Below are 12,977 nucleotides of genomic sequence, written 5' to 3' on the forward strand. Positions count from 1 at the left end.
GCTGTCTTGGCATGGCGACCTGAGCCCTGCCGTGTGCCTGACCTCGTTTGAATTCAGCTAGCCACAATCGAGGCACCCAAGCTCAATCGGCCTTCTCCACGTTATCAGTATTACCTCGTATGCTTAAAAACTATATAAATCATCCGAAGAGCTCTCGAATAGTACTCATCCACCTCTCGATAACCTGGCCAGTAACACAACCACTTATTCTAACATATTTAAACCTCATCCTGTTCAAAGATAATGTCTGCCATCACTACAGTCCCAATCAACCATGGCCCCCAAGATTCTGCCCCTTCTGGGCCTGATGCTCTATCCCCAGACACTATCAAACCTGCGTCAGTCATAACCACAGACGCAGTATCAGCAGATCTCACCGATGGCGTCGACAATGAGAAGGTCATGGGTGGCGATCTGCATGTAGAGAAAGTAATGGGCGTCGAAGATTATCTTCCTATCCTCTGGTACTTCTCGCCTTCAGGCACGCAGACAGTCAATACGGTTGCAACCGACAAATTCCTTTATGTTGGACATAAGGGCCGTGTATTTCGCCTTGACAGACAGAAAGGTGACGTGCAAGCGGAGCAGGGACTCAAGGGTTATGGGTTCGGAGACGTATCGGTCGCGATCTCTGAAGATAGGTCGCTTCTCCTCATTGCGACGGGTGGATATCTTGTGTCCCTCCACCCTATGTCACTCGAAATCGGATGGTACAAGGAAGTGCCAGATTGGAATGGAAAAATTCGGATCTTGCTCACCAACGATCGGGTTTATACCGGCTCAGCGGGCACCATGCATGCCTGGACTTTGAACGGCGCTCACATCAGCCGACAGAGCATCACCCAGGGTGGATATGATATCAGGTTCGACATTTCTCCGGATTCTGGGGTCCTTGTTGCTGGTACTTCGGGCTTCATACGTGCCTACGAGTTGCCTGATCTATCTTCTACCCGATGGGCCCAGCGAGTCTCCAACAAAGGCGGTCCTGAGCCGACTTCAATTGTCTGTGGCAGCGACGTTGTATACGCTGCTGATAGTGGCTGGGTTTATCAATTGAGCGCAATTGACGGGGCCGTCCTCAAGAAGCAAAACTTCGGTGAATCTGCTGGCCGCACCCAAGTCAACCTTGCACTTGACAAGCCTTCCAATCGCCTTTATGCCGGATGCAATGGCTACGGTATCTGCATGGATGCTAATACCCTGGAGACCTCTTATCTCACTAGCCTCCCTGGCTCCGGATTCAATGTCACGAGTGTTTTGGCAATCGGACACTCAGCCGTATTTGGATGTAAGGGCAGAGTATTCCAGCTTGATACAAATGGCAAAGTCGCGGCACGGAATGATCTAAGCGGTTATGGTAACGCGGATACGTCTCTCACTTTTTGCGGTCCTGACCGCTTGTGGGCTTGCCCTGATGGTTATGTCGCTGCAATGCTCATGTTGGTAGTGCCTTAGGGATGCTCTGCAGATGGCTTTCAAGGACTGGCAATTGGATTCTATGTTTCTTTCTTTGTTTACTATGTTAAGTGCGGTATATGGGTCAAGGGCAACGGATCTCTAAGTTAAGAGAATGTGCTATGATGAGAAGAGTTATGGAGGGGGACTTTGAGGACGAGAATTTGACTTCAAGGAGACTTCTTAAGCTTCTTATAGAGGCATCAACAAAGACCCCAAACGGTTTTAAATGGTTAGTCCTGAACATTCATTTAGAAGTTGGGTATCTCGACTAAGAGTTCGAGAAATACAACATGTCTTTTACTTGTAATCACTGCTATCTGAAAACCTAAGGAAAGCCTTCAAAGACAACCTTTTCACCCGAGATAGAGCCCTGGCGGTTTAGATCCATGGCTTGATCGACTGTAGAGGGGCTAAGCTGTCCAATAATACGGATAGAAGCTGGTAGTAAAGACCCATTCCCAAGCAAAGTCTCTAGCTGACTATGAAAATCAGCACTAAGTTTATGATCGTTCATTTTCACCTATCCAAGTTAGGATAGTCTCAGGCAAGAGTTAAACAGATACAGATGGTACTTACAGGCCAATGCGCCTTGCCACGATAACTATGCTCCGTAGGAAAAGCGGTAAAGACGAAGACATCCGTTACTTTGATATGAGATGGAACGTCCTGTGTATTCGCTTTCCCTGGTCTGACAGTACACAGTACGCCTTCCGGTTGACTGATGGATCTAGCCGCAGTCGCTGAGGAGGTTTCGTTCCCAACAGTGTCAAACACGTGCTGTAGGGTTGGCAGTGCTGATGTTATTTTAGATACAACCTGCTCATCATTGTAGTCGAATACATGAGTTGCGCCTGCTTGTCGCATTTTATCGAAGTTTCGAGGGCTGCAGGTTGTAGCGACTTCGATATTGTGAAGCTTGGCGAGCTGAATGGCGAAGTAACCCACGGTTGCTATTAAACGCTCAGCATCTTTCCTCTCATTTAGTACTGATCTGAATACATACTGTTGCCTCCCCAGATCAGCAAGGAGGTTTTCTTTGCTTTCTTGTTAAGATTAAGTGCAAGGCAATCGTCAGAGAAGAGAGCAAGCCATGCTGTATTAGCTGCCAAAGGTACTGACGAAGCCTCAGCTGGATTGATGTTTCCAGGTATTTTAAAGGATAGTCGCTCATCAGCGATTGTGTACATGCTAAAAGTTGCGATTAGCTTTATAAGATAATGAGTATAAAGCAGACACTCACGAGTAGGCTCCTAAGCCTTTGATCTCCCCTAAGTTAGATTGCAGGTGAATTTTCTAATCTTCGTAACTCCGCGGGCTTTTTAGACTTACCTCCCCAGACAAAGCCAGCAATTTTATCGCCAGGCTTCAATTTAGTCACGGTCGAATGGACATCCACCACTTTACCAGCGAAGTCGCAGCCTAGCACTGCATCATCTCCAAAGGCGTTGACGTCAAGAGCAAGGCCTTTCCAAATCAGCATTACGAGACTTCAACGGTTGACGGTCGAACATACGATCAGTTGGATTGAAGGCTGCATATTCGACCCTGACATAGACTTGATGTTCTTTGAGAGGAGGTAGGGTGATATTCCCTTGGACGAGGCCTTTCCCTTTCTGGAGAACGGCAATTGACTCCATAATTGAGGTCGACTGGCGGATGTTGGGGTTCAGTGAGACACAGTGGGCATCGCCTTTATATAAGTGCGTTGAATTAATAATCTAGAGCCAGCAACCCCACTTCAGAACTTCCATCCAGCGCCCATGACAGCATTATCAATATGCTCGCGTCTATACACGCACTTAAACTATGCCTCACGTTAACCAAAGGTCGTTCTGCAACCAGTGTACATACAGGAATAAACTTAATGTTTTCTAGGTCCCAAACCCCGCTTCTGGCGTAGACATCATTTTTAAGGACAGCTATTACGTCTGCCTCGGATTTCGCACGGGCAATGATGGCGCTTCCGTTAACGGTGTCTCCGGCCAAAGTGCCCCCACCCATTTGGAATAAACCAGAGTCGATATGCCGAAGCATATCCTTGATATGTGTTCTAAAAAGCATTTATATTTTTAAAAGAGATCATGAAGATATAATGGGATCACTTACTCTCTTACTCTCATACGTGTCTCTAATGAGCCTTTGTTGTCGGGGATAAGGACAATCCACTCCATTACGGATTCCGATTTCGTTTCAGGCGCCATGCTGTCGTGATCTGAGCCACGACACAGCAGTCGCTTAACTTCATGTTTATGATATACGTATAACGCCCTACGCCCAAAGTTATACGCCTTGTCACTTGCGAATATCGGAGAGGACAGCATGCGCCCGGGCTCACGCCCTCGGCCAAGCTATTTTACATCGAGGCTTAGCGTGAGGCGTTCAATTTACGCCTGAAAATACGCCCTTCAGACTATCTCCGCCTGAGTTTATGTTCCCCACAACAACAACTAGCTCCCCTCGTACAAGTCAAATCACAAGACACGTCGGGGTTGTCTTGCGAGATTGAGGAAAGCACTCAGTTCAGGATTGCGCATCACCAGTGTCGCTCTCATGGTCATATTGAAGTCAATGAAGTCGGAAGATGGCAGTACAACAAATAAAATATGCAAGGGTTTAATTGAATCCTCCAAGCCGAGTTTCTAGCTCTTGCGCAACATCTTCCACGATGAATTCTTCAACAATATCCCTTTGCCAAGTAATGCTGATAGTAAAGTCTCCTCCTCTGGTGCTAACACAGTTGAAGCCTAACGCGGGACCAGTAACAAAACCGCACTGAGTAAAGACCAGTCTTTCAAGCTTGATCCCACTGTCTTCCGGCGGAGATATGCTTGAGACTGAACCAAGATTCGACAACTCATATGTATATCGTCTTTGTGTCCCGCCTTGGCTTTGGCATTCCAGTAAGATATCTTGGACTTGGTCGAGTTTCGTGGCCATACTACCGTGAGGGAACTCTTTGACTTTAGTCGCGACTTCGGTGGAGAAACGGCGTGCAAGGTCTATAATATGCTGCTCTTGAATGGCAGAACCGCGTGGGCATTGTTTGATCTTCTGCATGTCTTCGTGAGATACATAGCAGGTCAAATACGAGATGTGATTGACTATATCCGCGTCAGAAGCTCCAGTATGTCGTCGTGCTGAAAAAGGTGTAACGGATCGGAATCCAGGAACATATTCCCCGATAGAGTTGTTGAGCGAAGTGCATATAAATGCGTGAAGGAGCCCGGTGACTGTGACGTTGGCCTGCCTGCACTTTCTAAGGAGGTTAGAAAATGGTGTCGCCGGGACTGTCACTATTCGAACACGAGATTCGTAGTTGACCGTTGGTGTTGCACATATGGAACCTCCTCCCCAAACCACCTCATCAGATGCGTTGAGAGTTCTGCAGATGGTGCAGTCACACGAGAGGCAATCGACGCGTTCTTCGATTGTAGGCGGAGGATCTTTAACCTCGTTCAACTCCAGGGGCCACTGTGCAGGCACGAGTGTCTCGATTTCGAGATTTCTCATGAAGGATGCGTGGAAGGCAATACCGCTTAATCCATCTGCAATAGCGTGGTGTGCAAAGAAGGCGATATCCAGCCTCTGAGAGGGACTAGACTTGCAGTTGTCTATATGCTTCACAACAACCTTCCAGGCTGGCTTGTGTCCAGGCCACAGCTCTGAATGGCCTTTTTCGAGTAGTCTTGATGGAACCTCATCCGTCATATTACCGGACTTTCCAGCGTTGCAGTTGGCATGTTGACTGTCAATGACCTCCAAAACATCCTGCCGGTCGAATGTGTAGGTTTGCCTGAACAGTGGAATGCCAGCTTCTTTCTCATCAGAAATGCCGTAACGCAAACCTGCATGTTGTCGAATCGTGGCTTGGAGAGCATGCTCCAGCGCATTGTCAAGTCCATCCAACAATGAAACATTTGGGAGCGAAATGCTGTACGTTGCCGTTACACATACTGACCGGTACTGTCCTAAAGTATGCCGGGCCGAGTAATATCGACCCAAAACACCTAAGTCGACTTTTATTAGCCATCAAACTGTTTCTTCAGCTAGGTAGATCAGGTTGGCCTGGCTATTTCTATAAACAAGAAAATGGGACAAGCCTAAGACTTGAATGCGTGCAATAAGATCACTAACCTAAAGACGCCAAGGTGGGTTTATCCATTTAGACGTTGGTCGTAGTCACAGCTTTACGGTTTCAGCGTAAGATAAATAAGAAAGAGGAGCAGCGCGAGACTTTAAGGATTTGAGGCCTTGCCAGCCCCACATCGTCTGCATTACGAGGGATTTTGTGGAACGGAGAGAGGTAGAACATCAGATTTCTCGGTAGTTAGAATGTCCGATAAACAACAGCACAAGCAATATGCAATCCAAGTTTCATATTCGTTCTACACAACATCTATTCTGTGGTTTTCTTATTCGACAATAACACCCCATTCATGATTCTCAGCTCCATACATAATATCCTTCAGCCAACTCTTTATCCGCGGGCCAAATGCACTGTTGTCGTCCTGCTTCTGTGGCAGGTCGATGTTAAAATCACCAGCCCGAATGGTTGATACATTCTTAATGAAAAACTGCAACGATAAGTTAATTGCCTCCTTGGGTCGATTGGGGTTACTCACAGCAGTGCCAGACACGAATGCCTCTTGAAGTAAACCGTTCCTCCAGGCCTTCTCGAGTTCCTTTATAGTGAACTTTGCCTCCTTGACTTCCAGTTCATCGGGCAGTCGGCTTTCAACCAGGTCCAGAACAGACCTTCTGGTGACACCATCTAGAATGACTCGATCCGTCAATGGCGCCGTCAGTAGTACCGGCTTGGAAGTCTTCTCGTCTCGAATGACTGCAAAGAAGTTACTAGCACCAGCCTCGGTAACTTGGCCTTCCTCGCCAAGGAGCCACAGTACCTGGTCGTAACCGGCTTGTTGTGCTTCGCAATGAGATGCGAAACTAGGGCCATAGTTCGCACCGACCTTGGCGTAACCGAAACCACCTGGCCACGCTCTAATGGTGTCGTTCCTCGATGTGATAAGACGCAAATCCGATCGTGGTTCAACACCCGGAGGAGACTCGGTGGAGAAGTCGGGCCAGCAGACCATCGTGACCATCAAGATGGCTTCTTTGGGGATTTGGATACCCAGTTGGCGACCAGTTCCGATTAATGCTGGTCTGATATATCGAAAACTGCCGGGCTCTGGTAGCCATCCTATTAACTCTTGTAAGCTAACTTTTCCAAATTTTGATCAGACGATGAAACACCAACTTTTCGCATCAACGCGGACCAACGCTTTGATCAACTCGACGAGCTGCTCTGGATCAAAAGCCGGTAGTGAAACTCTCTCTGCACTCGTGACCAAACGCTTTGCATTTCGATCCGGTCTGAAGAGCCTAACGCGGTTATCGAAACCACGGTAAACTTTCATCCCCTCGAAGCACTGAGTGGCATAATGAAGGCAAGATGCAAGAGGCGAAATAGTCAAGTCGCCGAAGGCCTTGATAACCGGGTCTTCCCAGCCGTTCTGTACCGTCCAGCGACAGGTAACCATGTGATCTGTAGCGACATTCTGTTCCCATAACTCGGCGGACCCGGGCTTGGGGACAGGTTTCAGTGTTGATGTCAAGTCGAGTTTTAGCTTGGATGCATCCAGTTGTCCCTTCACGGTGTTCTTGGAGGCATTTGTGCCGTTTAAGTGGTTGGAATTATGTGCAGACATGGCAAATGAGATAGTGACAGAGATTTGCATCCAACTATTGCTTTACTGCCTCTTGCAACGTGTATAAATACTGAACACCATCGCCATCCGTTACCCTTTCATGTCGCTCGGCTCCCTTACTTGCAGAAGTGGGTCGTCTTGAAGGGCGTAAGCTAGTTTTGCGCCCTGTGACAACGCCAGCGATAAGCTCGGTTGACAGCTCCGATATGCCGATCCCCTCCTCACACATTGGCCCAAACTCTCCTTGTGCAAATTGGATCAGAAATGAGCGCGCCAGGCTCTCCACGAGGCGATACGTTACTTGACGAGAACGACTGGCTCTCGTGGCTACACCATCACGATGATGCCTGGGACATCAATCCCGGTCTCAATGACCCTGTTAGTGGTAAGGTGAAAGCCGCGGCCGATGTTGCTGATGCAAGTGTTCTATCCAAAGACAGCACGTCCCAGCCAGGGTCGCATCATTTGCCCGCTGACACACTTGACCCGATCAATTGCGTAGCTTCTGGAGACCTCTTATCAAGTGACCCTCTCGCTGAAGATGTCTCGTGGCTATCGTCGAGTGGGTACTATGGAGCACCATCGGATTCCTCCGTGGGGTCTGTAGATTCACTCACTTCGTCTATTGCATCAGCTTCTCGGCTACGAAGAAGACGAAGGCAGACACGCCAGAATGTGAACACCGCACGGGAGAGGGAGACAACAAAACGACGATACCAATGCACCTTTTGTACAGATGCCTTCAAAACAAAGCATGACTGGCAAAGGCATGAGACAACCATGCACTTAACCCTTGAGCAGTGGAAGTGAGTCAAAACCAAGCCATTCATATCTATTGATAACTGACTTGACCCAGATGTTCAAGATTTGGCCCAATAATACATCATCCAGACGGTTACGCATATTGCATCTTCTGTAACTGTCCTAATCCCTCGACAAACCATCCAGAACTCCATAACTACTCAGCATGTGCCGCTCAACCCGACTCCGCACGGCTATTTCACCGCAAAGACCACTTACGACAACATCTTCGCCTATTCCACCAAGGCTGCAACTTCAACGACTCCATGAAGAGCTGGCTATCGTCAATAGATGATGTAAGATCCAGATGTGGGTTTTGCGATTCACAACTGGGCACTTGGACGGAAAGGCAGAAACATCTTGCTGTGCATTTTCGTGCTGGGGCAGACATGAGAGAATGGAAAGGTGACCGCGGTTTCGACCAGCAGATCGAAGAGCTCGTGGAGAATGACATGCCTGCTTTCTTGATTGGCGATCAGCGACGGACCATGGAGCCATTCTCGGCTTCACGGGTAGATCACCGTATCGATACGTGCGCTTTGAGTCCGTTTAGCACGAATGAAGCAAGTCCTGGTCAAAACCTGAAAGAGTCAGAGGTTCCTCACTCTCACCAAGAGGTACAGAGGCTGTTGTTACAGTATGTATCTACTGAGATTTCGCAAGGCCATGTACCATCAGATCGCCAGATACAAAGGAAGATGAGTGAGATTATCTATGGGCCTGATAATTCCTGGGATTCTACTTGGGCTGATAATCCTCAGTGGATGGATATGTTCCGGAAGAAGGCTGGGTTGATTAGTTTACCTCTCAGTGGAGGGAAGAATGCATTCATTGGGTTTTAGTCTGGTAAAGGAACGAATTTGGAGACATTAGCCCTGTTATGATTAAAGTTGGTTATTACTTTGCATTGTAATATGGTTGGTATCTACAGCGCCCCCGCTCCCTCGATGCATTTGACACTCATTCTTGCCACTCAAGGATAGCCTAACGGAATGAAGGACCACTAACTGTTACACTGAAGAGTTTTAACCCCGCAGCTTTATACAGAACTATAGCACAAGGTCGGGCAAATAACAATTATATTACAACGTGACGCTTAACGGGGGGACAAACATTTCAAAGACGACACCATTAAATAACAGAAACAACGCAAACAGAATGGGAAGACTCAAGGGTGACGTGGCCATCAGCGCTTGTTGCGTCACTTGGTATCTGTTATGCTGACAAAAGGCTTGCAGGACTGTGAGCCGAAGTAGTTAACAGCCCCCTCTCTTCGTGTCAGAGAAAGACCATGATTTCAAGTCCCGAACAAGTATCAGAATGACGGAGGTTTACGACAACAAAGACTTCTTCGCAGAGTACTCTGCCATGGATCGGTCCGTGAAAGGGTTAGATGGCGCACCGGAGTGGCCACAATATCGAGCTCTTCTTCCAAAGCTAGATGGTCTCAACGTCCTTTATCTGGGATGTGGAATGGGATGGTTCTCCCGTTGGGTTGTGGGTCAAGGAGCAAAGTCTTCTCAAGGCCTTGGCAACTCTCACAACATGCTGGCTCTAGCGGAGGAGAAGACGAACCATGGAGACATTTCCTACGAATTTGCCAACCTAGACCAGGTCTCCTTTGGGGAGGATATGAAGAATAAGTTCGACCTAGCTCATAGCTCTCTGGTTCTTCACTACTTGGTCAATCTTGAAGAGCTTGTCAAGCAAGTGCACCAAGTCCTTGTCCCAGGAGGAAACTTTGTCTTTTCCGTCGAGCATCCTATCTTCACTTCCACTTATCATCAAGACTGCATAGTTGATGACAAGACTGGTAATACATATTGGTCACTGAGCTATTACCCTGATGAAGGTACACGACAGATTCACTGGCTAAGCGGAAATATGGAGAAGCAGCACAGGGCTACCGCGGCTTATATCAATGTACTTTTGAACAATGGGTTTGAGATCAAGGGTTTCGATGAGTGGTGCACACCGCAGGATATTCTTGCGAGTTTTGGAAGGTACGGGGTTCGGGAATCGCCCATGTTTCTGATGATATCTGCTGTGAAGAAGTAATAATGCTGTGCTTCTGGGAGAACAGACGGTAAACAAGAGAAGATCGAAATTGAGGAGACACGACATTGGAACAGAGGTTTTAATAGGACAAGAGCGAGTGAGGAACAAAAGTAAATGCACTGCACTTCACACTTCTATCACTAATTGACGTTTCTACTCATACAAGACATAACCTAACTGTAAAAAGCAAAGCAACCCAATTACGCAACCTGGCTCACCAACTTATCAAACTCCTCATCCGTATGCTCCTGAAACGTCCTAAACTTCTCATCCAACAACGTCTCCCCATTTCTAAACCTCTGCATCGTCAGCTTCTTCCCCGACAACCTCTTCGCCTCAAACAAGTCCTCCACATCGACTAACTCCGGTACAACCGTTGTTCGGAACTCATACGGTACTCCACTGTTCTTAATAAGGTCGATGCTAGCTTCAAGAAGCCTGGGCTTGACCTTTCGGCCTGTGACGCGCTTGTAGTTCTCCAGAGCACATTTGATGTCCATCGCGACAAAGTCGACGAGATTCTCGGAAAATATTTGCTTGAGGATGTCGGGGGATGTGCCGTTTGAGTCGAGCTTGACGCTGACTCCAGCGGTCTTGAGGATTCTGAGGAATGGGAGGAGACCTTTGTGGATGGTGGGTTCACCGCCTGAAACAACGAGTGACTTGTGTGACGTTGATGTGATGTGACGGAAGACGTCTACAATGGTCACATCGTCACACTCACCTTGGACAAGTGGACCGTTGTGGCACCAAGGACAGGCGAGGTTGCATCGGGAGGTGAACATGATGGAAGCCTGCATCTTGCCCGGGTAGTCACTCAGAGTACTCTTGATGTATCCTGCCACAGGTAAATCTTGAATCGCCGCGACTTGTTCCTCCAAGTCTTGAAGCTTGTTGTCACCATTCAAGCCCTCAAGTCCCGTTTCATACTTATAAACCTTTCGTTGCACAAATTCCTTCGACTTGCCCCGATTCCAATCTCTCGTAGGTCGGAAGTATCCCACGATGCGTGAGTAAACAAGAGTGAGTTCACCACAGGCCGTGCACTCTGGTTGTTCGCCTGCTCGGTATCCGTGAGTCGGACAAATACTGAACGTTGGAGTAAGCGTGATGTACGGAATGCGGAAGCGCGCAGTGAGAGTTTTGATCAGGTCTCTAGCCAGTTTCCAACTTGGTAACTGTTCACCAAGAAAAGCGTGAAAGACAGTGCCACCAGTGTAAGAACACTGAAGTGCTTCCTGATGATCCATAGCCTCGAAGAGATCCTCCGTCGTGTCGACAGGGAGCATCGTGGAGTTGGTGTAGTATGTGGGAATCTCTTTATCAGGGAAGAGTTCTTTGTCTCGCTTGGCGAATTTGTAGCATGTGCTCTCTGCAGGGCTGGCTTCGAGGTTGTAGAGATTACCTGTTTCCTTCTGGAACTCTTGCAGTTGGTCTTTGATGAACTCCAAGATTTCGAGAGCAAAGTCTTTTCGCTCGCCGATACCTTCGCCGAGAAGATCGACGAGTGCCTCGTTCATGCCGTTGACTCCAATGGTGCTGAAGTGATTGGTCCAGTATGATCCAGTGCGGTGCTTCGTAGCTGACAGGTAGTGTGCAGCATAAGGATACAGAGTCGAGTTCTCATCGACAAGCTTTCGCTTGATCTCCAAAGACTCTTTGGCCACTCTAAGCGTGTTGGTCAATTCTGCCATGAACATCTCCTTCGAGCCATTCGATCGGTAAGCAAGGTTTGGCAGATTGATCGTGACAACTCCAATGGAGCCAGTCAAGGGACTTGCGCCATACTGGCCTCCAACTCTGCAGTGAAGCTTGCTAAGGTCAAGTCTCAATCGACAACACATGGACCGAAAGTCTTCAGGGTCGAGATCACTGTTGATGAAGTTGGCAAAATAAGGAACACCATATTTTGCCGTCATTTCCCAGATCGATTGCCACCGAGGTGATTCCCAGTCAATTCCGTCAGACACGTTGTAAGTCGGGATAGGAAAAGAGAAGATGTTTCCGTTTCCATCACCTTGCATCATGACTTCAGCAAACGCTTTGTTGAGTATATCCATCTCTTCCTGAAAGTCACTGTATACCCAATCGGTTCGTAACTCGCCCCCGATGATGACGCATTGATCACCCAATCGTTTTGGGCAGATGAGATCGAGTGAGAGGTTCGTGAATGGGGCTTGGAAACCGCTTCGGGTCGGGACGTTGAGGGAGTAAACGAAGCTTTGGACGTATTTGAAGACATCGGTGTAAGACAGGTTATCGCTGCGGATAAATGGTGCAAGGTACGTGTCAAAGCTAGACAAAGCCTGAGCTCCAGCGAGTTCACCTTGCAGTGTAAACAGAAAATTGACGATCTGATTAAGAGCAGTGTTAAGATGCTTAGCAGGCCGACACTGGATCTTATTCTCAACGCCACCAAAGCCTTGGAGGAGAATATCCTCGATGCTCCAGCCAGAGCAATACGCGCTTAGAAAGCCGAGGTCATGGATATGGAAACGGTTCTCGTGGTCATATCGTCGGATTTCGTCGGTGTAAATCTTTTCGAGCCAGTATTGAGAGATGATTTGGTTGGAGACGTATTGCATGAGACCTTGGTGGGAGTAGGTTGAGTTGGCATTCTCGGCGGTCTTCCATGTTCCTTTGGCGAGATACTCATCGACGAGGCCAATGTTGGAGGACATGGTTGAAGTCTGGGTTTGAGTAGTTGAGCAATTAGAAGTGCAGTTCAAGGTGCATAAAAATATATGCGATCTTGACGCGATATGCAAGATCGACCTGTAAATTTATCTCGCGGTTCAATCATTTATTTAATACCCTACAATTTGTTTACATTTAACGCGTCTTTACCATCAATCCACCGTCAATTCACCGAAAACTGGTGTGATACTGACGAAACGACTCAGAATGGCAACACTTTTTGCCCCAAAAGCCCTGGCCATGTTCCCAGAA

The 12,977-nt window shown here is 47.9% G+C and overlaps 5 protein-coding genes across 5 annotated transcripts; 3 read left to right on the forward strand and 2 right to left on the reverse strand.

Annotated features, from left to right (window-relative positions):
* Positions 1-432: 432 nt before the first annotated feature.
* BKA55DRAFT_528582 (uncharacterized protein) lies at positions 433-1,455 on the forward strand (the record flags this gene model as incomplete). Its single annotated transcript, XM_046189012.1, has 2 exons — positions 433-720; positions 964-1,455. 2 exons carry the CDS (start codon positions 433-435, stop codon positions 1,453-1,455), a joined length of 780 nt encoding a protein of 259 aa, XP_046041921.1.
* A 328-nt stretch (positions 1,456-1,783) lies between these two features.
* On the reverse strand, positions 1,784-7,169 carry BKA55DRAFT_528294 (uncharacterized protein; the record flags this gene model as incomplete). The annotated part of the gene is made up of 12 exons (XM_046188992.1): positions 1,784-1,978; positions 2,035-2,408; positions 2,462-2,646; positions 2,699-2,726; positions 2,788-2,922; positions 2,972-3,107; positions 3,310-3,508; positions 3,565-3,806; positions 4,192-5,474; positions 5,957-6,032; positions 6,081-6,661; positions 6,719-7,169. 12 exons carry the CDS (start codon positions 7,167-7,169, stop codon positions 1,784-1,786), a joined length of 3,885 nt encoding a protein of 1,294 aa, XP_046041922.1.
* Positions 7,170-7,433: 264 nt separating this feature from the next.
* On the forward strand, positions 7,434-8,812 carry BKA55DRAFT_697649 (uncharacterized protein; the record flags this gene model as incomplete). Its single annotated transcript, XM_046200413.1, has 2 exons — positions 7,434-7,975; positions 8,026-8,812. The coding sequence occupies 2 exons, from the start codon at positions 7,434-7,436 to the stop codon at positions 8,810-8,812; spliced, it is 1,329 nt and encodes a 442-aa protein (XP_046041923.1).
* A 478-nt stretch (positions 8,813-9,290) lies between these two features.
* BKA55DRAFT_697650 (S-adenosyl-L-methionine-dependent methyltransferase) lies at positions 9,291-10,028 on the forward strand (the record flags this gene model as incomplete). The annotated part of the gene is made up of 1 exon (XM_046200414.1): positions 9,291-10,028. The coding sequence occupies one exon, from the start codon at positions 9,291-9,293 to the stop codon at positions 10,026-10,028; it is 738 nt and encodes a 245-aa protein (XP_046041924.1).
* A 138-nt stretch (positions 10,029-10,166) lies between these two features.
* Positions 10,167-12,797, reverse strand: BKA55DRAFT_585179 (anaerobic ribonucleoside-triphosphate reductase-domain-containing protein). Its single transcript, XM_046194417.1, has one exon. The coding sequence runs from the start codon at positions 12,707-12,709 to the stop codon at positions 10,229-10,231; it is 2,481 nt and encodes an 826-aa protein (XP_046041925.1). The 5' UTR covers positions 12,710-12,797; the 3' UTR covers positions 10,167-10,228.
* Between the last annotated feature and the right edge of the window lie 180 nt (positions 12,798-12,977).

Source organism: Fusarium redolens, assembly GCF_020744475.1.
Source record: "Fusarium redolens strain MPI-CAGE-AT-0023 chromosome Unknown BKA55scaffold_29, whole genome shotgun sequence".
NCBI lineage: Eukaryota > Fungi > Ascomycota > Sordariomycetes > Hypocreales > Nectriaceae > Fusarium > Fusarium redolens.